General features: G+C 40.2%; 1 protein-coding gene across 1 annotated transcript in view; it reads left to right on the top strand.

The window, feature by feature from the left end:
* ACSS1 (acyl-CoA synthetase short chain family member 1) overlaps positions 1-25,565 on the top strand; it is a 217,073-nt gene that overhangs the window by 116,752 nt on the left and 74,756 nt on the right. Inside the window, exons 4-6 of the mRNA XM_073627979.1 lie at positions 8,323-8,498; positions 15,382-15,534; positions 19,075-19,222. Coding sequence (XP_073484080.1) covers positions 8,323-8,498; positions 15,382-15,534; positions 19,075-19,222 — 477 coding nt within the window. The remainder of the gene's footprint in view (positions 1-8,322; positions 8,499-15,381; positions 15,535-19,074; positions 19,223-25,565) is intronic.

The following is a 25,565-nucleotide window of genomic DNA, read 5'->3' as shown; positions in this document are numbered from 1 at the left end:
TGGATCAGATCTCCTGTGCCTTCGCTTGGTCAACATACCTGGATACTCTCTGCTGTGTTTTCCTGTTAAAGACTTTTGTCTGACTGACCTACCTTCTGGTTCCTGATCCAGTTTACAGCTGCTACTACACTGATCTCTGGATTCCTGTTTCACTGGCTTGTTCTGACTACCCGCTCTGGTTACCGAACCCTGGCTAGGTTTTGACTATGTTTACTCTGTTTGTACCATTTTACCATTTTATTAGAAAGTGTGATTTTTACTGCACTTCTGTCTCAGTCTGATTCATGGTTCCTGACGGTACCATTTTTTCGAAAACCAAACCTACTCCACAATATTTCTCTTAACCGCATCCTCATTCTCATCCTATGACATCTCGGTGATGTTCTCAACTGAGTCAACATTAGAGTAAAATAAACATAAAATCAGCACCAATTAAAAGTCCTCTGTAGCCAAGTCCATATAAATGTCTTTTCAAAAGTTCTCAATTTTGGTTATGAATCCCTTATAGTGCTTCACTCAAGAAGGTGGATAATCTTGAAAAGTAAGGCTAACCCAATTGTATGGGTGTATAGCAATTCTTTGTAATGTGCTTACATCAAGATCATAAAAACTACTTTACATTGTAGCAAAGTGTATTTTCTTCAGTGTTGCCACATGAAAAGATATAATAAAATATTTACAAAAATGTGAGGGGTGTACTCACTTTTGTGAGATACTGTATAAATATATACCCTTACCCTCCTATTTCTCAGACAAAGCCTTCCATAAAACTCCAAATCAGCTTTTCCTCTGTGTCTTTCTCTCCCCTTCAAAAGAATTCCTCCTCCCTCTCCTCCAAATGGGTGTCAGAAGCTCCCAAAAAGGAAGTGCAGTAAAACCTTGGTTTGTGAGCATAATTTGTTTCAGAAACATGCTTGTAATCCAAAGCACTTGATTCGTTCCACAACCATTTATTCATAGGTCCTTCAGTTTATAGTCTATATAAAAAGATTATAGCAATGTGATAGGTTGTGTAACCATAAAATGTCCATCCACAAATGGAAGTCTCCACAAGGGTATTAGAAGCAAAATCCATCAGGAGCTGCAGAGTATAAAAGAGAAGAAGTGTGCAGGCATCTGGGGTAAAGCTGTCCACATAGACCATCCTCCGCCGGCTCTCACCACTGTCAGTCAACAATCGTGACCAGGAAGACTACCCTGCAGTAGAGCGAACTGAAAGGAGGCTTGAAGTGCTCATGGAGCACAGTGTGGAAGGGATGACGTTGATGGCGGTGCGGAGGATGGTGTGGATTACTCCGGATGCCTGCATACTTAGATGTGCTTCTTTTAATCATCAACCATGTGAGTTGCTAAATGTTGTACCTTCATTAAATGTAACCATATTGCTACACTTATAGGCGCCTCTCTTCTCTTTTATACTCAGTTGTGACTTGACGCTACTTGTATATCAAGACATCACTTCTATATCAAGTCAAAATGTATTTTAAAAATGTGCTTGTCTTGCAAAACACTCTCAAACCAAGTTACTCTCAAACCAAGGTTTTACTGCATAAGTGTAGCGGCACCCCCGTGAGGGCTGCTGATTGACTCTATACCCCACTGGCTACCCCGACTCTACAGATCCTCTCTTACCTCTGACACCTCGGATTCCATTCTGCAGTGTGATGTTAGCAATGAGAAACTCACACAATGTCACTGAACCACTCAGATAAGTTTACTAAAGCAAGTAATGGAACACAATGAAAAGCATGAATAAACACAAATTGTAATTGACAATTATTATCACTTAATGCACATATACAGAACTTATAACCTTATATTCGCTTTTCAGGAGTATATGTGAACAGGTGTACAGAGGGATAAGTACTCAATATCTTCAAAACATATAATAAATACCTTCCCACTGAGGCGTCAACACACAGACCAAAATGCAGTATATTATTCTTTACATTCAAAAAACACAGTGTAAAGTCTAGCATATACTCAATGGCTCCCCCGTGCTATAATTCAGAGTTCAACTTATAAGTAGAGCAGCAATGCTTGGTAAAAGAGGAAAATTATGAAAGTTCTTTTATCTCCGGATACCTTCAGCTAGCTAGTTTAAACTGCAGTATTTGTAATCCACAAAGGCAAAGGAAAAGAAATGACTGTAGAACAAAAGATATGCTGATGACTGCTTAATTGAAGAAATATCACCACTTGTAGATTCCTCTTTACATGCGAGTGCAATACAGTACTGACCTTACAGCACAGGGGAGAAAGACAAGGCCCCAAAGTCCAGTTGTATGATGCCTGTGAAGAAGTAGATTCACCATTGGAACTACAAGTCTCACCAGCAGTCTGTAGAAAGAACTCACTCAGCAATACTGTACACTCTACTGGAATGGGCAGGTGCCCTCTCACCACAATGGACTCCAATGGCTGTAAGGCTCCATCCGGAATCCCCTCCTGGTGTCTCCGTCTGGTGAAGATGGCGCCACAGCTGCAACTTCTGATGGGCTGAAGTGCAGGGGCTTCCAGTTGCTCTGAAGCACAGGCCGGTCTGCTTGCTAGGATGGCAAGACTCCGAGATCCCTCAGAGGTGGGCGATCCGGCTCTCCACTGTATAGGCCGCAGTCTCTCACTCCTGGTCACACACAGACCTCCTGCTGGCAGGTGTTGAATGGCATCCAGAGAGGCTAAAATCCGGCTGCACTGGTCCTTTTATCACTGCTCCCAGCAGGCAGTTCTGCGCGCTTTGCATTGTCTATCCTGTAGTTCAGGGCTGATCCAGCTAACACAGTCACTTCCTCCTCCAAACTACATCTCCCACGATACTTTGCTGCATTCCTCCTCAGGAATAAGGAAACATCCTATCAGAGCCCAGCAGCCACTAGAGGGAGCCAAACTCATTTGAAAAAACAACAACTGTTCAACTGTAATAACTTACCAAAAAGCTATTCAGTAAGCTCTCCTCTAATAAGCAAAGTTGTAACATCAGCACTTCTCCCTGTCCTCAGTTCTTCAATACTAGGACTCTACCATGCAAGACATATAAAAAGGACCCATAGTGCAGCAATATAGTTAAAATCCAATATTTAATATTCAAAAATCCACTTACAAACAAATGCTTGCTAAAACGTCTGTAAACCATAGTGCAGATGGCCGCCACAGCACTTCGGGTGCGTGATGACGTTACTTCCGGCGTTTGACGCCACCTCTGGCATCTGACGCCACTTCCGATTCGTTTTGTCCAATGGACTTCTTCCCAGGATCAGTATTAAAGTGTATCGTATCCCGCACCGTAGGAATATTATTCATTTTTCCCTTTATTCCCAAGTTCATACTGACATCACAATCTTAAATCAAAAATATCCCCCCTTAATTTCTTTATTTTCTTGTAATGATTTTGTTATCCTTCTCTCTTATATGGGTATTTGCCTCTCTCAAACGTAAAAATTTCTGCCCCGCACCACCACTACTCTGCTGCAGGTTGACTTACCTACCCCTGTTCTCAACATTCTTCCCTGCCCCCTCACCACTCTGCAGTCCTCCACTCTGTCCTGTATCATTGCCCACCTTGGGCCCCCTTCTCTTTCAACTCCTATGACTCAACCCTGAAGCCCACTCTCAACACTTTGCTGCACAACCCTTGCTCTTCACACATTTTCCCCCATTTCCTCACCACTCTGCCATATCCTTCCTCTCTTTCACCACTGTTCTGGACCCCCCCTTGCCCTCAACATTCTTCTCCCCACACGCCCACCCCTGATCTCACTACTTCTAACACTGCTCACGCACCCCTGCCCTCACTTCTCTTCCCTGTCACACCATTTCAAACCTCCTCAACATGCAACAGTGACTGCATGTCCCCTACTCCAGACCTAATGCCATCACTGCACTTGCCACCAAATCAATCCACAAGCTCTTAATAGCACAGCTGCCACCATCCCAACAAAACGGGAACTCTTTTGCTAGCAGTAAATAGGTACTTTATTAAAGAGTTAAGTACATTATTTAGTGAGCAGGATTAAAAGAATAAATCCAGCAAGTAACATAAATCATAATCCCAATATTAATGCTGTCCCTACCAAGTCCATGCAGCAGTGCAATACATCTATCAGTTCCTTTGCATTAACATTGTTGAGGCTTCCTTATATGCGCGAGAGGTCAGAATTTCCTAGGCGCAGTTGCTCTGCTAATGTCCCTTTAAAAGCAAGGAGACGAATAATAAACTAGCTTTGACGGAAATTGTCTCCAACTTCAAGTCCTTGCCCAAAACAAGCCCCATCACTAGGAATACAGGGAGAGGGGGTGTGTCAACCAAACTACTCTATGCTTGGCTCGTTCACATCCATAGAACTAATAGCATTCTTTCCCAGAAGTGTTCTGGGATTGGAGGAGGCAGATCCTGTCATTCATCTGACCATCCTCCATTCACAGAAGGCTTTGCATTCTGGAAAATAACAGTCTGAGATTCATGTTTGGAGGATGTGGGTAGAAAGGGCAGAAGAGCAGCGTACCACTTTTATACCGGCAGCTGCTGATGTTAAACCCAGCACCACCAGGATTGTTTTTTGTTTCAATACATTTTTATTTAGGCTTAAACATTGAAAAGTTACATACATAAGTGTACAGTACAAAGATATACTGTACATAAAGACAGATATGCAAACAGCAGGGAATGTCAGATAGACCATATGAGCAGAAAAGGGCTGGCCCAACAGGCATGAAGGAGGTGTGGGGTGATATAGTTGTCAGGGACACAGGAATGGCTTTAAAGATAGGGTTCAACTAAGAAATGGCATGGAGAGAGGGGGGAGAGGAAAGAACAGGAAAGAGGCAAGAGGGGAAATAGGAGGGAATATGAGGGTGGGGAGAATGTACAGGTGGGAGGCAAGAAAAGCCTTGACAAACATTTCAGAGTGATATACAGCGCTCAACACAAAGAAAAAAAGACAATGGTCCCATAAAGCATTGAATTTTGCCAATGCATCTGATTGTAACTAATGTTAGTTTTTTGTAGTGCATACAAAAGTGCATTCAAGAGAGAAGCTCCGGAAATGAGATGGTCCATTTTTCCAGGCCACCTTAAACACTTGTAATTAGAGGAGTTATGTTATAGGCGCTGAGCATCCCAAAGTTTCTCCGGCCCTGTTGGTTTATTTTATTTATTCTATATTATAGACAACATGAGGAGCTGGAAAACAAAGATGGAGTACTCTCAAAACTCCCAGGTGGAGAGGAACAGATTCAGGGATTAGGGCAGGGAGATCTCACTGTTGGTATTTCCAAGACATGTGCTGTATACTTGAGCCATTATTCTCCATCCATATCTAAAATACTTGCTCGTAGCTAAGATATATACAGTACTCCAGCGTTTATTTCCTCTCCCTCTCACTTTACAAGGGTTGCTTTTTGCCTCTACAGCTTTTTAAAATTTCAATATAACTTTTTTGATGATCCCTTTATATCACAAATTAGGCAATCACTGTAAACTGTTTAGAATGTTGTGGCAATTTTGAAGCTGATCCAATTCTGCCTTTCTTCTGTATTGAACTGATCATCGATTGCCTCCTGAAACGAGCAATCTATGTATTAGAACAGGGTTGCTCAACCTGTGGGCCGCAGGCCACATGTGACCCTTGGAGCCCTTTGATGTGGCCCTTGACCTCAAAGCAGGGAAACGCGCTTCTGTGGGTTTGGTGCGCTTTCTAAAAGCGCACCAAAACTTCTGAATGCAGGAGATTTGGTGCACTTTCAGAAAGCTCACCACACCTGTAAGATGTGATAGAAGTCTATGGCAAAGCACAGCTAAGTCACAGGAAAGCCGTAGGTGCACTGCACTTGTGGTGTGGGTAAACCGCAGCACATCAGTGTGAAAGCAGTCTTATAGAAGGCTCAGGACAGTGAAGGCTCATTTACATTTGCAGTTTGGGGGGCAGTAGCTGAGACATGTTTTTACCACACACCCCTACCTCTGGTGTAGCGTCAGGGGGCACAGTGGTGACCCTGCCCCATGCTCCAGAGCACTCATGCGGCCTCTCTGTCACATTCTGTTTTACCCTTGGACAGAAGGGGCTTTGGGGGTGGCATATACATGAACCAATCCTCTTCATTTTCCTCCTGCAACCTGAAAACCGGCTTCTCAGCCTCCTCCTTCTGCCAGCATTCAGCGGCTGCATATGGAAAATGTTCATTATGCTATTAAAAATAAAAAACTCGAAATTCTGAAGCTTTTCATTTCACTGTGGCCCTCAGCTGGTTACCAAATCAAGTGGCCCTCGATCTTCAAAAGGTTAAGCACCCCTGTTGTAGAACAAACTTGAATTTGACACTACCATGAAGAAACATTGTTAAAGTGGTATTAAACCCCAAATTATACAATATATAATCATTAGAAGTGGTAGCTGCATTTGTTTTCCTTTTTTAATCTTTTCCCCTCTGTTTCTACCTGGTGTTCTAGCCAGTAACATACCTCCTGTGTTAGCGTGCCCCCACTCTGGATGAAGAAGCACAGGGGGCACATTTACACATCAGCACTGTCAGTCTGGAGAGAGGGTGTTAGCTTTAAATTGATATCAGATTTAAATACACTAACAAATTGAAGTTAAACTCCAGTTAACACTTTATAAGTAGTTACAGGAACAGATTGTTTCCTTTTGTGATAAAGGTTATAAATAAATAAAAAAAGCTGATCATTATAAGATCTCCTGTCAGTAGTAAATGGTTTGTCTCATCCCTGTACATCTGCAGAACATCTTGTTCTTTTGATAAACAACAGACTTGCTTGCTGGATCACCAGGTGGAAAGAAAGCTTAAAAAAGAAAAAGTAGCCATCACCATAATAGGCTGCAGTATAATAAAGTTTGCTTTTGGGTTTAATAGCACTTTAATAAAAGCAAAACAAACAATAAAATCTAGAAATCTTCAACCAATATGTCAGAGGCAATGAATGACATTTTTACTATTTTGTACTTGTCAAACTGAAGTATGTGTACGTGTATATGTGTGTTTTGGTTACAAACCTTTGAGAATGGGGCCATTGCAGGTATTCCTTTCCATAAAACCAAATGTAATCTTGTCTTAACAAAAAATGATTTACACAAACATATTTTTTTCAGTGTGGATCATAATGTGACACTGGAAGGGAAAAAAGATCTAAACTGAAAGGAAAAATTTGACATTGGGCTTTATCTCCCTACTACTCTTCATAAAATTAGAATTATGTGGTATCCCTGTACTCATTATGCCATGTACATATCTTAAATGATGATGATGATGAGCTTGGGCATGTTACAGTCCTAGTATGAACTCGGCAAGCCCGCCAGGAAGCTGTCACCTGTACTGGGCCAATCATCTGCAGCCTGGACATTCCCTGCCCTACAACCGTACATATACAAGGGACAAAGGGCTGCGAGGCAGGGAATACGTCAGCCGCTTATTCCCTCATCAACTAAATCTGACTTCCATAGTTAACAGAAAAATTCTTGCTTCTTGGCATTTCACATCTACTTTATCTGCAAAGTCTGTCCTTTCCTATATACAGTAACTTGACTTTCAAAATAACTATATCAGAAGTAAAGACCTATTACATGGAAATGGGTTATGGAAATTTAATTACATGCTTTACATGAAAAACCCTGGGCATATTGTTATGTAACTGAAACCCAGGGCTTTATTTCAGCGGGAACACAGGGGAACGCAGTTGCGGCACCTCCAGCACAGAATTTATGTAATGGCGAGGGGTACTATAGTATGCTGGAGGGACTACTGATGCTGGCTGCTGGGGGATCTATGGTCGCTGGGGGGATCTATTGTTGTGGGGGGTCTAGTGTTGCTGGGGAGGTTTATTGTTACTGGTGGAGGATCTATTGTTGTGGGAGGGGCGTTACTGGTTCCTGGAAGGGATCTACGGTTGAGGGAGGGGTCTAACTACTGTTGAGGGAGGGGTCTATCGTTGCTGGCAGTTGGGAGATCTATTATTGCTAGTGGGGGTCTATCGTTGCTGGGGGTATGTTATTGAATGGGGGTTGTCTATTGTTGTTGGCTGCAGGGGATCTATTTTATTGCTTTTCTTGTTATCAGTGTCAACTTCTATACAAATTACTTGGTTCTGTATTCTATGGAAGGGAGGCTACTGGGAGGTGGGTAGGGGGTGGAACCCAAGGTCGGTGCTCAGAGGTGTGTAGGGGGCAGAGACAAGGGGTGACTCGAAAAGGAGGGAGTTCCTGCACCTATTCCCTAAGAAAAAAAGCCCTGCTGAAACCTATACCTTTAGTATATTGCAATGTGTTGTCATGTGTTTTTCTAACATACATCTGATCTTTTTAATCCCAATAGCAAGCTGCAAAGCCGTCATTACTTTCAACCAGGGTCTGAGGGGTGGACGAGTGGTGGAACTCAAGAAGACTGTGGATAAAGCTGTCGAGAGCTGCCCTTCAATTAAACATGTATTTGTTGCTCAGAGGACAGAGAACAAAGTCCACATGGGTAGTCTTGACATACCTCTTGAAGAAGTATGTTATTTCTGAGTATACTTATGCCATGAGATATGGAGCTTGATGTACTAATGTTTGAAATAAAATAAAGTGATGTGCACTTGTGGGTACGTCCAACATTGAGTCATGTGCAGAAGAATTTGACATATAAGTATTTTTCTTCACCAGACTGTAACACAGTTAACTTCACTTTAACTTTTGTCACAATAAAGCAAATCGGGCTCATGGTATATATATGCATTTATTTAAACTGGATCTGTATTGGAGAACGGTTGCGGTATATACTATGTGCTTTTATTTAAACTGGATCTGTATTGGAAAACAGTTGCCCATTTCATGATTTCTACCCACCTGCTTTAACCCAATAAAGAGGTAATATCAAAGGCTTTTTATTAGTCACCTTTCCTTGAAGATGAATCAAAGCATATATCTCCACCACGCTATGGATTTGAAAAAATAACTTTCAGCGGTTTATTAAAGCGAGCGCATCACAGCGATGAAAGTGCAATGTTTTGAAGCCACATAGGACCCCTTCATTAGGCATGTGACAAGTGCATAGTGTAGTGTTAAAACATTTAAAGTACCATCCACCAATCACAGAACAAATGTTTCTACACTGCACTATGCACCTATCACACACCTAATGTAGGGGTCCTACGTGGCTCCAAAATGTTGCACTTTCACCACTATGATGCGATCAATATCCATATTCAAGATCCTTGGTGTGTTGGTGATATATGCTTTGCTTCATGTTGACACCAATTTCCACTTGGTAGCTGCTACAGCATCCATCTACTTAAGGCCATCTCTAGGAACGTGTGCGAGAGGAATATTCTACATTTCCTTGAAGATAGTCAGATGATGAAATGTCAACACATTTCTGTTTTGTGGTCTCAAAAGGACCTTGCAGCTTAATGTTTAGGCAAATCCAGGAAGTTAGTGGCTCTGCTTGGACACTGATTATCCCTGTGGCTAAAAACATGTGAATAATGATTTGGCATTCAGTAACATGGCTGGCAACTTCTGTAACCAGCTGTTGGTTTAGAGCAGGGGTCTCCAAACTTTATAAACAAAGGGTCAGTTTGCTGTCCTTCTAACTTCAGGGGGCGGACTGTGGCCAGTAGGGGGAAGAAAATGTCCTGCCGTCCGAGTAAACAGTACCCCATCATTGCTATTAAGGGGAGTAATAATGCCCCATCATTGGTATTAGGGGGAGGAATAGTGCCCCATCATTGGTATTAGGGGGAGTAATAGTTCCCCATTGTTGGTGTAAGTGGGAGAATTGGTGCCCCATCATTGGTGTCAGTGGGAGGAACAGTGCCCCATCATTTGTATCAATGGTAGAAATAGTGCCCCTAAGTCAGCATTGGCAGCTCTCATATTTTGCCTTTGTCAATTTACTTTAAGTTTCCGAGCTAACAAATTAAGCCTACCAATGTCTTCATCTGTGAACTGTGCTTTAAAAAACAGCCACTATTTCCTGGATATACCAATTGTATAGATTAACATACCAGAAAGCATTCTGTACTATATTAAGACACATATAGCTTGCGGCCATGGGTACATATGTAATCTAAAAGGCACGTTGGGGCTTTAGGCATACTCCTAGTAGCTATTGCATTCAATACAAAGAGCAGCTCATCAGAGCTATTGTTAATTGATCCGGTGACTGTGCAGGTTAATTCAGAAAAGTTTGGATGGTTAATAAATATTTACTCATATAGCATATAGCATGAATTGTGTTTGCAATATTTACCATTTTTCATTTTAAACTTTACCAACAATGGTGTAGCACAACCCGTAAAACAAATACAAAGTGAACAAAAAAGTCCACACATTAATTTTGATATAACACACGTACACAAAAATTTTCATGCTTCCAACCAACAGTGAAACTGACGTATTTTCTTATCTTCTCATTACATATCACTCCTGCACCACATGCAATTCACCACCCGTGAACCTTATATGCTCATCAACAGTATTTGACCTCAATAAATTAAGGTCACTAGCGCTTTGCTCCTTCATGGTCTGTATAATGGGTGGCGTCTCAAGATTTTTCTCCTCATTTCCAGTCTCTCCAATTGCAGAGATTAATTCATGAAAAAAGAATTGGACCAATAGTGGTCTCTGTACATTTAAAATCATTTAATATAAACCTCTTAAATGACACTCACAAGCAAGTCCACACACAGTGCTATATACAATGCATTACAAAATTGTAAGAAGCATCCCTCTCACCACAGGCTCTGTTGACTGCAGATGGCCACCATATGATGTTACTAACATGGCTCCGCCCCTATACATGTTACGCCTGATCCACGGGCCTTTTAAATGTATGGAGAGCATTATTGGTCCCAATTCTTTTTTCATGATTGAATGTCTCCATTTGGAGAGATTGGAGAAGAGGGAAAAAAACATTTTGAGGAGCCATCTATTATACAGCCCATGAAGGGGCAAAAGCTATTGACCTTAATTTATTAGGATCAAACACTGGTTCATGGGAGGTGATAAGACAATACATCAGTTTCGGTGGTTGGAAGCACAGAAAATCTTGGGGACTTGTGTTGTATCAATGAATAATAAAAAGTGTATACTGCGCTGTGACCCTGCATCCAGCAGCCGGCACGGCTGTAGACAAAGAGCTAAGTAGGCAGAAAATAAATAAGTGCAGCGCTATAATTGCATAAAAAGAGAAAATGAATGGATATTAAGCAATGTGCTAATATAGGGACTGCACTACACACAAATGTCCAAATTGAACGAAATGATGAAATACAGTCCAATTAGGTTTGTGATCCAATACACATGTGAGAAGTTCCTGGCATTCCTGGGAACCTTGGAGTGAAAAAATGGAAGCAAACACCACCACCGTGAAAGAGGGAGGAGGCTTACCAGATAATATTGACTTGGCGGGGCATATACCACCCAAGTCAACAAGGCTTGTTGGGTTCAAGCCACCCAATGGGGGACAGCTGATCCTGGAACTCCGTTAGTCGATCAGCCTTAGATGTCATGAGATGTTAGCCGAAGGCTTCAGGAGTCTCGGGGAGCATGAAAACTTATTGTCACAGGAAGAGTATCATGTAATAGAAAAAGGGGGCTGACTTAGCGTGATACAGTTTAAAAAGAAGGTGGTTTATTAAAAATATAAATTCAACACTCACATTTGGAAGAAATTGATACAGCATGTAAAAGCATGAGGCGATGTTAGCAGAAGGTCCACCCAATGCATTTCGACTGCACAGTTGTCATTACCCCAGATGACGACTGTGCAGTCAAAACGTGCCAGGAACTTCTCACATGTGTATTGGATCACAAATCTAATTGGACTGTATTTAATCATTTCGTTCAATTTGGACATTTGTGTGTAGTGCAGTCACTATATTAGCACATTGCTTAATATCCATTGACATCTATTATGTTAGAGTTTGTGTCATTTTGTCACACATATGTTTGAATCACATACAATTTTTCTCTTTTTTTGCAATCATAGCGCTGCACTTATTTATTTTCAACTTGTGTTATATCAAAATTATTGTGTGGACTTCTTTGGATTTACAGTGCCTTGAATAAGTATTCATAATTCATAATTGCAGCAAATGGTGATTCTACAAAGTATTGACTCAGGGGGGCTGAATGCACGCCACACTTTTCACATATTTATTTATAAACAATGTTGAAAACTATTTATCATTTTCCTTCCACTTCACAATTATGTGCCACTTTGTGTTGATCTATCACATAAAATCCCAATAAAAAACATTGTTTTTTGGTATTAACATGACAAAATGTGGAAAATTTCAAGGGGTATGAATACTTTTCAAGGCACTGTATATATGTTCACTTACAGTATCTCACAAAAGTGAGTACACCCTCACATTTTTGTAAATATTTTATTATATCTTTTCATGTGATAACACTGAAGGAATGACACTTTGCTACAATGTAGTGTAGTGAATGTACAGCTTGTATAACAGTGTCAATTTTCTGTCCCCTCAAAATAACTCAACACAAGGCCATTAATGTCTAAACTGCTGGAAACAAAAGTGAGTACACCCCTAAGTGAAAATGTCCAAATTGGGCCCAATTAGCCATTTTCCCTCCCCGGTGTCATGTGACTCATTAGTGTTACAAGGTCTCAGGTGTGAATGGGGAGCAGGTTTGTTAAATTTGGTGTTATCGCTCTCACTCTTCTATACTGGTCACTGGAACTTCAACATGGCACCTCATGGAAAAGAACTCTCTGAGGATCTGAAAAAAAGAATTGTTGCTCTACATAAAGATGTCCTAGGCTATAAGAAGATTGCCAAGACCCTGAAACTGAGCTGCAGCACGGTGGACAAGACCATTCAGCGGTTTAACAGGACAGGTTCCACTCAGAACAGGCCTCGCCATGGTCGACCAAAAAAGTTGAGTACACATGCTCAGCGTCATATCCAAAGGTTGTCTTTGGGAAATAGACATATGAGTGTTGGCAGCATTGCTGCAGATGTTGAAGGAGTGGGGGGTCAGCCTGTCAGTGCTCAGACCATACGCCGCACACTGCATCAAATGGGTCTGCATGGCTGTCGTTCCAGAAGGAAAGCCTCTTCTAAAAATGATGCACAAGAAGGCCCGCAAACAGTTTGCTGAAGACAAGCAGGACATGAATTAAACCAGCGGTTTAGACATTAATGGCTGTATGTTGAGTTATTTTGAGGGGACAGCAAATTTACACTGTTATACAAGCTGTACACTCACTACTTTACATTGTAGCAAAGTGTCATTTCTTCAGTGTTGTCACATGAAAAGATAGACTAAAATATTTACAAAAATGTGAGGGGTGTACTCACTTTTGTGAGATACTGTATATTTTTTAGGGGTTGCACTACACTATTATTGATAGATTGCATACTTAAGGAGTGGAGTCACATAACGGTGTTGGAACAGTAACCAGAGGTGTGTGTATTTTTGTATTCATTTATTGTGTAAGACATTAAGGTGACTGCGCTGATTCCTATTGATTATCATTTTTAATTTTTATTACATTTTTACAATCTTCCCCTTCCTATTTTACTGTTTTATTAAATGTATATTTAATAAATAGAGATTTGTTGACTGGCCACTAGAGGCAGGGTAGGTTTTCTACCCCAATTATTCAGTTAAACCGAGTAACAACTTTTCAATAATAATATCACCTACACAAGAAGTGCATTGTTTTCAATAAGTTGGCCAGAGCATAGACTTGCATTGTGAGAAGAAGCACTAAAGTACAACCCTTATGCATCACAGTAGAGCAAGAAAAAGAGCCTACAAATGTAATAAGCAAATATTTAAAAATAAATAAAAAAGAATTGTATGTACATATAACATTTACAAACTTTAGATAGAAACAAGATTTTTTAAAGACTAGTACATAATGTTAGAATTAGTAAGTAAAACTAAACTCTGGTTAAAAAAAAAACTATTCAATTATGTATTCTAACTCAAAAAGTACCTTTTTTGATCATCTCAGGCTCCTCTAAATCTCCAAATTGCTTTTTTTGCTGCTGTGGTCTGACTTCCTGTTAGAAGGTGGCTACATTATTTCTCCATGGTCCCACTATATGTGGGAACATAGCCACTCCCTCTTGCTTGCTCATGAGATGTGCTAGGGACTATGACATTTTTAGTATGCATAGATCAGTGCACATGTAACTAACTTGCACTGCTGTTTCCAAACAAATGGAAGTGAGGCGAAAAAGGAGATGTTCAGGAGCTCAAGGAGAGCATTAGAAGGTGGTAAAAACACAATAAGGAGCAATTCCATGAATAATAGATTAAAGGGCCATTAAATAGTGGATGAGTATGAATTCATTTTGGAGAGAAAAAGTGGAACTTCAGCTTTAAGTATTCCTCGCCCCCTGACATGCCACATTTGGCATGTTATTTTTTTTTGGGGGGGGGTACCTAGTTTAGAGTGGGACTTCCTGTCTCACTTCCTCCTTCCTGCTCTTGGCTGCCTAGGCCACTCCCCCTCTCCCCTTAGGCAGCTACTCCCTCTCTGCAATCTTCTGTGATATATCACAGGTCCCAGAAGATTGCCTGGCGACTAGCAGAGCTCAGTGTGACTCGCGCATGAAGCCGAAAGCTGTCACGGCCGGGTGCCCACAGTTGTTATGAAGGTGCAGAGGGGGGAAAGAGGAGCGAGGTCCGCGTCGCTGGACTGTGGGACAGGTAAGTGTCTGTTTATTAATAGTCAGCAGCTACACTTTTTGTAGGTGCTGACTTTTAAATGGGTGGAACTCCGCTTTAAGGTAGATATCCATCTATATTTTGGCCAGACTTACTTTTTGTAAGGCTACATTTTCTTGCTAATAGTGTATTTGTGGATTTGAGGTATGCATGCTTTTTATAGCTGCTGACTTTTAATAAACAAAAAACATGTGGAACTCTGCTTTAAGGCAATTGTTTAGTGTTACTTTAAGATAAATAGAAATCAATAAAAAAAAGACTGTTTTTTTAGGCATTCCAAAAGTGAGATCAACTAAATATCACTGTCAGATTATCTAAACTAGAGCAAAACATGAACACTTTCATAACAATGGCTAGGCAGTTAGTACTCATCATGTCATTTGGCATTCAAGATTCGGTTACCATCAGGTTCTCCATAAAGTCTGTATTTTCCTTATGTGGAATAGCTTCAAGCCATGGTTTCCTAGTGAAAACCAAATTGTAGTGGTAGGTTTCCAACTGGATTGTTTTTAATTTGCGTGTTTGTATCTGCATTCCTGTGATTAGGACATTTGATTGTAAGCTCCTTTAGGCAAAAACTGATGGTACCAATTACTGTGTAAAGTTCTGCAGAACTTGCCAGCACCATGAAACAATAAACAGTATGTTATCAAATGTATGAACATTGTCTTGCTTTGGTTTGCAGGAAATGGCTAGAGCAGATCCCATCTGTCCTCCAGAACCCATGAACAGTGAAGACATGCTATTCATGTTGTACACCTCAGGTAGTACAGGGAAGCCAAAGGGTGTTGTGCATACACAGGCTGGTTACCTTCTCTATGCTTCCCTGACACACAAGGTATGTACAGTGAATATGTGATGGTATAAATGCATATCTGTGTGGATATTGTAAACAATATGACAATGTACAAAACATAGAAAGTATCACTTCTATATTTTAACAGCATGCCTAATTTATGTTGGAACTTTGCCTTTGTGTGAGGATGAGCCATTCTAACCACAAACACAGGCATTATGTTCAAAATAGAAAAGAATGTAAATTGGAATAATGTTTGTACAGAATATGAAATATGCTATATTTTATGTTCATTCAATATTTTCAAACTGGTATTCAGCCTACCCAAACCTGATATTTCAAATGTTGATAGATCCTAGATGGTTAAAGCTGAACTCCAGAAAAAGGTAAATGCATCATTGAAATACATATAAAGGGGCTGTAAATCAAGAGTAAGGCCTGGTTCACACCTATCCTTTTTTTAGTGCATTTCCAGTTTTGCAGAAACACACTACAGTCTGTTTAACCACCTCCCATCCACGCTATAGCTGAAAGACGGCTGCAGCTCAGACTTAATTTGCTGGGAGGGCGTCCATGGACATCCTCCCATGCTCGAGCAGCCTGCACGCCCCCTGCAGGGTGTGCGAGCTGCGTGCTCTGTGATCAGCGAGCCTATGAGACTCGGCTGATCACAGATCAGAGTAAGGGGTTGATCCCGACCCCTTACCACATGATCAGCTGTCAGCCAATGACAGGTGATCATGTGATGTAACCAGAGCCTGTAATCGGCTATTTTTTCTCCTCACGCTGGTAGCGTGAGGAGAAAAAAAAAGGCCTATCACCGGCGGCTGTGGGAGGGACATTAGTCCCGATCATGGAGGGCCTCTGCAGAGACTTCTGTGCCACCTACCAGTGCCCACCAGCGCCACCTACCAGTGCCCACAGTACCACCCATCAGTGCCCACAGTGTCACCTATCAGTGCCCACAGTGCCACCTATCAGTGCCCACAGTGCCACCTATAAAAGTCACCAAAGTGCCTCATCACCAGTGCTGCCTATCAATACCACCTACCAGTGCCAATCAGTGCCATCTACCAGTGCCTATCAGTGCCACCTACCAGTGCACATCAGTGCCCATCAGTGCCACCTGTCAGTGCCCAACAGTGACATCTATCAGTGCCACCCATCAATGCCACTCATCTGTGCCTATCGGTGCAGTCCATAAGTGCAGCCCATCAGTGCCCATCAGTGCAGCCTCATCAGCGAATATCAATGAAGGAGAAAAATTACCCGTTTGCAACAGGACACCTAAAAAAAGTGTAAGAAATAATTAAAAAAACAAAATGATACAAATAAAAAACTACTGACACCGTCCACTGCCCTGCTGACACCACCCTCTGCCCTATTGACAAGTTCACTGCTCTACTGACATCATCCACTGCCTTACTAACACCGTCCATGTTTTAATACATTTGGGGTGCACACCCTAATGCAATAGGCTGTGCACACCTATGTTCTTTACAAGAGATTTACATTTAGAAATTAATCAAAAATACATAATTTTATTCATTTGTGTTTCTTTATATCTTCCTTGAGTTCAGCGTATAAATGCATATTTCTCAAATCTCGTGACACTCTGGGGACATCTCTGCACTTGAATTCCTGGTTCTGCTCACTTGGTGTGGATATTATTATGGGTTTCCACTGTGTCTTATAGATTTTTAGCTTTTTTATTTTTGTATTATTATTGAGAGTGTAATAAGAGGAGCTGAAACACAAAGATGGGCGCAAACACCCAAATCATCCCCTAGATGAAATGGTAAAGGAGTTAGGCATTAAAGTAGATAGGTCTCCAACACATGTAAGAAGCCAGGAGCTTCAGTATAAGAAAATGGAAACCACCCCAACCTATACCTGGCCCTTGCAGCAAGGAGCACATGGAACAGTTATGCATGTCAAAAAACAACAAACAAAAATTCCCACCTAACCAGCTTACCAGCCAGCCTCCAACAAACCAAATTGTCCTGTCTAACAGTTCACCTTAAAAACAAGGGGTTTCGTTTGGACACATTTGCAAATAGATGCATAAGCTGTAGCGGCCATGTCATGGCACTCCAGTCTACTGCAGTCCTAACTCTACAAATTTGAGTCTCCCAAGTTGGAGCACATATGAAATAATGAATAGATTAAGGGCAGATATGCCTGGAGGTAGTCCACCCCTACTTAAAGGTACATGGATGCACTGGACACCCAGAAATAACACAATGGCAGCGAAGGTATCCATTGAGTCCCCGCACCAATTCACCAACAGTACAAACAAATGGCGACCACTCCAACCTATAACTGGCCTTTGCAGCAAGGAACACATGGAAGGGTGATGCATGTCAAAAAACATCAAACGAAAGTTCCCAGCTCATTTGCCAGTCAGCCTGCAACAAACTGAATTAGAGCATATCAAAATTTTCACTCTTCTGCGCTGTGTGGTAAGTCCCAACATGTTATCAGACTCTTATCTTGACATGTTAGTATATGCGGATAATGCACACCATGCTGCCTTCCAAAGATCGGGGGAGTCCAAATGAACTGAAAGCATAGAAGAACACAGAGGGCGCATAGGCCTAGCGCATTATCCTCAATACATGTTTTTATTCAATAAAATAGAGGTGAATATATTCACAAACCAGTACTTGTGTCATAGCATTATCATAAAATCATCCACTTAAATACATATGCAAAAATCCACAACACTTGTAGTCACATCGCCTAACGCGTTTCAAGGTTTCTCTCTTCTTCAGAGCCTTGTTTAGATGTCTCTTAGTGTTGACAAGGAACTTTTCAGTCAGGATCAGTGCTTCTCTGTTTAGTGCTGCTGTATATAGCTTCCTTGTTCCTTCAACAAACTGAATGAATCTATCTAACAGTTCACGTTGAAAACAAGGAGTTTAGTTTGCACACATTTGCAAATACATGCATAAGCTGCAGTGACCACGTCACAGAACTCCAATGTACTGCAGTCCTAACTCTATCATTTTGACAATCTCCCAAGTTGGAGCACATATATAATAATGAATAGATTAGGGTCAGGTATGTTTGATGGGAGCCCATCTCTCCTTAAAGGTACAGGGATGTACTGAACTCCCAGCAATAGCTGGGTGTTCAGTGCGTTTGTTGTTTTTTAAAGATACTGCTAGTGCTGTTCATTTTGTGTGAATATAAAACAGGAAGTCTGTTGTGTGAAGTAAAATATGTCAAGGCACATTCACAATTTGATTCCTGGAAGAACAGAAAATATTTAGATATTCTGCCATGTTAAAAAGTCAAAAAAATTTTTATGTAAACTTAAAAACTATCTTAGTTCAAATCCATACAAATGATAATTCAGTGTTTGTTGGATGCTGGAGGATTAACTGAGATGACAATTTTTTATTATCTCTTGGGACTCTAACAGTGGGAAAGTACACTGGAAGTCCTGGTGTGGCCATTATGAAGCTCTCCTGCTCTCCTTTTGGGATTTCTTATTTATTTTAGATTTTGAAGAATGCATACATATCCGTGTTTTTATTTTTTTGTTACTTTGTAAAGTTTACTATTTTTTTTCCCCAGTACGTGTTTGATTACAGTCAAGGAGATGTGTTTGGCTGTGTGGCTGACATTGGCTGGATAACAGGGCACAGCTATGTTGTGTATGGACCCCTCTGTAATGGAGCCACCAGTGTTTTATTTGAGAGCACTCCAACTTATCCAAATCCAGGTAACAGTTTTTGACATTGTACTTTATTTGTATTTTAAATCTGTGCAAATGTTTTAGGCAGGTGTGAGGAAATGCTGTAAAGAAAGAATGCTTTTAAAAATGTATATTTTAGTTTAGTTTATTTTTATCAATTTACAAAATGCAAAGTAAGTGAACAGAAGAAAAATCTAAATCAAACCAACATTTGGTGTGACCACCTTTGCCTTTCCTACCAGAATTAGTTTGTACACTTGTACAGTTTGTACACTTGCACAAAGTCAGGGATTTTGTATAGTTAATGATCATCAATTTCATATGCCCCAGAAGAAGTCCTTTTGGTGATGAAACCGGTCGGGCAGAGCTACACATCCCTGTCATCGCGCTACCTGGATGTTTTTGGCGGCCGCCATCTTTTTATATTGTTCGATGCTCTTTGAATCTGGAAATATGTAAGTGCAATATACCTTTAAATCATGTAACTCATGAGAGGTTTTACACTATCAGCGTTTTTCAATTTACTTGAGATTATTTTTTATTTACTGAACGGCCTGAGGGAAGAGGATTGGAGTCACCCTGTGGTCGATGTGGGATCGTTTCCCCTATCTCCCATCTGTGACCAGTGTTGGGGAGTAAAAACTTTTAGCCTTTATGACAATGACCCTTTATAAGAAAGGGTCCAGGCTCTTTGGTAAGAGTCCATTCCTATCTGTGGTGGCAGTGTATTCACCTGGTGTAGGGATTCTGATTCATCCTGAATACAAGATTTTTTCACTTAATTTGACACATGTGGAACTTATGATTTGTTTGAGAGACTACTGACATTTGGACTTCTTTCTTTGTTTGTTTTACACATGTTTTTTTTTTCTTTTCCTTTATTAGCGCAACATATTTATAGTGCCTCATTTGTTGTGAAAAAATATCTCACATTAGTGGTGCAGCTTCATTTCTATATATATTTTATGTTTTTTTTGTATCACAAGTGCAGTATTTTGGTTGGAGTTTCGCATCAATTTCATACGTAGGTTGAAACACAGTCATTAGCTGAAACAGAAACAGCTGTGTAGAAGGCTTAAAACTGGGCGAGGAACAGGCAAACTCTGCTACTAAGGTGATGTTGAAAAAGACAGTTTCATGTCACTGGTCATACACCATGGCAAGACTGAGCACAGCAACAAGACACAAGGCAGTTATACTGCATCAGCAAGGTCTCTTCCAGGCAAAGATTTCAAAGCAGACTGGAGTTTCAAGATGTGCTGTTCAAGCTCTTTTGAAGAACCACAAAGAAAAGGGCAACTTTGGGGACCATGTACATAGTGGTCAGTCAAGGAAACTTAATGCAGCAGATGAAAGACACATCATGCTTATTTCCCTTTGACATCTGATGATGTCCAGTGGTGTCATCAGCAAAGAACTGTCAGAAACCAGTGGGACCCAGGTACACCCATCTACTGTCCAGAGAAGTCTGGCCAGAAGTGGTCTTCATGAAAGAATTGAGGCCAAAAAGCCATACATCCAACATGAAGACAAGTATATGCAACTGAACTATTTACAAAAACATAGGAACCGGGGTGCAGAAAAATGGCAGCAGGTGCTCTGGACTGATGAGTCAAAATTTGAAAAATTTGACTGTAGCAGGAGGCAGTTTGTTCGCCAAAATGCTGGAAAGCGGTACAATATTGAGTGTCTGCAGGCAATAGTGAAGCATGGTGGAGGTTCAATGAAGGTGAAGTAAAACTCACCTATGTGCATTTCAAATATCCAATCAAATGAAGAGGAATTCAAAGAAAAAATAAACAAAGCTCAATTTTTCCCAGTTTGCACTTTAGCTTATAAGTGTTCATATAGTTCATTAATGTTTGTATGTTTAGTAGGTGTTTATTTTTTGCCTAGGTATGTCTTTGCTTAATCAGTGTTTGGTTAAACACTTTGAGAACACAGTTCAGCTTTCAAAGCTAAACATGAATTTACGAAACCCTATGATGAATGCAGCCTTCAATGCATGCAGTGATGTTTAAAAAAGGAGAACACACCAAATAGACTACTATTTGTCTCCATTCATCCCCTGTTCAATGCTCTCATTGCCAAATATGTTTGACTTAGTAGACCTTGATAACATGCTTGCAGCTGCATTGCATTCACAAAGCAATGAATAAAACTAACATACAAGCATACTACAAATGGTGATAAGACCCATATGTTCTTCTATTTATAACTGGCTTGGACTACTGTATCAAGAACAAAGTTTTCCTTAAGGTGATCCTTTCAGCAAAGAATCACTTGTGAAGAATGTAATACCCATAGTAAAAGAATCATTTATAGTTACATTTCCGGTCTACCATTTGTTCCTTCTCCACTGCTTACCGACTGCTGCAGTTATTACACCAGCTGGATGGGTCAAATTCCTGTTTCCCCACTGCACACAATGTGTCCTCCTGCTTGTTCGTATGCCAAACAAATGACATACAAGCTAGCTAGAGGAACCACAGCATGTAGTGGGGAGAAGATATTCCACACACCCGAAGAGTGGAATATATGTAGCAGTCAGCGTTTCCGGGCCCCCAGGAAGATAATTATTATCTCTTTTATTACAGGTATGATCTTGTGCCAACAGGGTCAACACTTGAAAGAAAGAAAGATGGACTTTAAAGGTGCCAACACAATACAACAATATATGTATATAAAAATATACATTTATATTTTTATAAATATTGTTGTATTGTGTTGGCACCTTAAAAGTCCTTAGGGTGTAGGATGTTGGTGCCCTTGGCAGTCCACTATTACCAAATTTCTCTTGTGCTGTCACAATTTACCAATATACTGTGTAAGATGCACATTTATTCAGCTAAAGTGACTTTAGAAGTATTATAAAACTATTGAATCGCGCTATTGAAAAACAAATGTGCATACAAGTGATAATCAAATCGCCTTTAGGATAAAGTCCAAATAAGTGTATAGATATAGAAATCATATCACATATAAATTGGCATGTATAAATAATCAATAAATCTATCATCAAAGGTGCAGTGTCCATGTGCAGCAATAAAGAAAATGTATAATTAATAATTAATGTGAGTCCAAATGTGAAAAATTAGACCACCCGAGTGTTGAATTAGGAATGAAGGTCCTGTTGGATTAGGACAAAGTGCTTGGGTCCACCACCACATATAGAGTGACTGGCCTCTTACCAGAAACCCATGACCCCCCGTTACAGAGGGTCTGGGTGAGCTGTTAGATCTAATCGCTCCGGACTTATTTGGACTTTATCCTAAAGGCGATTTGATTATCACTTGTATGCACATTTTTTTTTTCAATAACGTGATTCAATAGTTTTACAATATTCATGTTTTGTGTTTGTGTCACATATAGGAATCCGCAGCTCTTATAATATTTCATTAATTTTTCATTCATTCTTAATTGATTCTTTTTTTGATTACACAATTTCACATATGCGCAGTTAATCCCCCCCCCTACTTTAGAAGTATCATCGACCTCCAAATCATCTGCTGCTTTTCTTTTTGTATACAATCAATAGGATAACACAGGAAGATAAATGCAAGTATACCTGTGCTTTCACTAAACATCATACATGTGTTCTTGTTCCTGTAGCATATGAAAAGTGTCAATATGTTGAGTTACCTTTACTAAAGAGAATCCTGTTTCTTACAGAATGCTTTGCCTTGGGTTAGCATCCACCTTTGTTATAAATAGTTTTTTCTTGGCCAATACTGCATCGGACGGTGTTTAGAGAAAAATGACCTGCTATGCAATTAATAGCTCTAAAGCCTAAACCAGTGTTTTTCACATTTTTTTCGGTCAAAGCACCCTTTAAAAATTTGCACAATCTTGAAGCACTCCATTATAAATGTAAAAAAACTATACTAATGGTTTTACATATTGCAGCAGCATCCACACACATAGGACACTCAACAATGGAGGTAATTTATTCCTCCACCTTTGCAAACTGGTACTCCCTCAGTTTCTCTCCTGTCTGCTAATGTGAAAGCAGTGCAGACAGAAAGAGGCAGAAAAGGGGCAAACAAGGATGCTGTGCAGGCGCCCAACATCATGCTTATCAATCGACTATTTCATTGGTTGTTAATAGGCTTGCACAGATACCGGTATCAGTATCAGTGCCGATACTAAGCATTTCCATGAGTATTAGTATATGTGCAAATGCTCCAATACCTGAAACTGATACTTTCAGGCTTGGCTCTTTCAACTGTCAGCGGGATTCAGTGGGCGATTTGGCTGCTCAATGACCAGGCCATTTTTTGTGATACGGCACTGCGCTGCTTTAACTGACGCTGTACCCAATCAAAATTGATGTCCTTTTTTCCCCACAAATAGCTCTTTCTTTTGGTGGTATTTGATCACCTCTGCGGTTTTTATTTTTTGTGCTATAAACAAAAGAAGAGCGACAATTTTCAAAAAAACACAATATCTTTTACTTTTTTCTATAAAAAATATCCCACATTTTTTTTCAAAAAAACACATTTTTTCCTCAGTTTAGGCCGATATGTAGTTTTCTACGTATTTTTGGTAAAAAAAATCTCAATAAGCGTATATTGATTTGTTTGTGCAAAAGTTATAGTGTTTACAAAATAGGGGATAGATTTATGGCATTTAAAACATTTTTTTTACTAGTAATGGCGACGATATTGCAGCGGACAAATTGGACACTTTTGACACATTTTTGGGACCATTGACAATTATACAGCGAACAGTGCTATAAAAATGCACTGATTACTGTATAAATGTCACTGGTAGGGAAGGGGTTAACACTAGGGGGCGATCAAGGGGTTTTCTGTGTTCCCTGTGTGTGTGTGTGTGTGTGTGTTCTAATTGTAGGGGGATGGGACTGGGAGGAGAGAGAGAGATCGGTGTTCATACTTAGTATGAACACACAATCTGTCTATATTCCCCTGAAAGAACCGGGATTTGTGTGTTTATACACACAGATCCTGGTTCTCGCTCTGTCATGAGTGATCACGCCGCCGGAGGCCCTAGTGGCCAAAAGCAAAGCGATGTAAGGTAACGTCGATTTGCCTAGCCGAGCTAACCTGCCCAGCGGAGCCAACTGCAGTGGCTGGTCCGGAAGTGGTTAAGGAGCAGGGCCGCCGTTTCCCTAACAACTAACGACTCATTCAGCTGTCAGTGGGGTTCCCCTTTGACAACTGAAAACAAAAGTAAACAAAGTCCAGGCAACTGGAGCTGTCAAAAAAAACAAAAAGCAGCTGGGCAATCTTTATCAACAACATTGCTCAGCTGCAAAAACAGGAGGATAAACAGAAACATTGTTTCATTTTGTATCCTACTGTTTATTCATCTACAGATCAAAGAGATTGAAATTCCATCTGCAGATGAAGTCAATTTAATGCAACCTGTCAAGTAAAAAAAAAGTTTTTTTTTTGTTTTTGTTTTTTTAATTAAATGTTCCTCTGTTTAACCCATTATTAACCCTTAATTTATTTGAATTAGCCTTAATTAACTCCTTATTCTCCTGCTCCATTTAATTATTAATTTTCCTGCTGATTTTTTTGTTCACTTCTATTTTATAAAGTAAACTATTACTAATTAAAACTTTTTTTTTTTGCCTTTGTTTGTTAATATTTTTACACCTTTAACATATATTTACACGTTTCACATTGAAAAAAGCACAACAAAATAAATACATATAAATAAATATATAAATATATATATATATATATATATATATATATATATATATATATATATATATATATATATATATATATATTTGTAAATAAATTTTCAATGCTTTGTACCATTGCTGAAGGCTAAGAAGTAAACAAAACAGTTGCCGGCAGGTATCGGTATTTGGTATTGGCAAGTACTAACAAAAGTATCGGTACTCGCTATGGCGCATCCTTAGTTGGTAGGATGCCAATGGCTGAGCTACACAGTGCCCAAGGTTGTAATGCTGCTAAATAAAAACCTGTGACTTAGTGTAACAAAAAGGCAAACTTGATCCACTCAATGGCAATTTTTAGGCATTTTGTCAAGACAGCCTGGAGAACCTAGAAGGCACCCTCATTTAAAAATGCTGCTCTAAACAGATGACACTTAGTTTCCTAAAGCCCTAATTATCACAAGCCATACGAAATATTGCACATCATGAATCTGTGCTTCCCTCTGAACACTTCAGCTACCTCCACCCCCAACAACTTACCAGATCAAAATGATCAACTTTGCAGTTGGCCTAGGATCACTTTATGGAAATATCACAATGTCCTTCTCCGGGAAACATTCAACTCTTTAGGAAACCTCTGCTCTACATACCACCTTTGTAACCTTCCATGAGTTCCCTGGTCCCAGGTGTCTGTGGATCTCTATGAGCTAACAG

The sequence above is a fragment of the Aquarana catesbeiana genome, linkage group LG04, assembly GCF_042186555.1.
Source record: "Aquarana catesbeiana isolate 2022-GZ linkage group LG04, ASM4218655v1, whole genome shotgun sequence".
NCBI lineage: Eukaryota > Metazoa > Chordata > Amphibia > Anura > Ranidae > Aquarana > Aquarana catesbeiana.
Note: the sequence above shows the minus strand (reverse complement) of the source record. Positions and strands in the feature narration are given on the sequence as shown.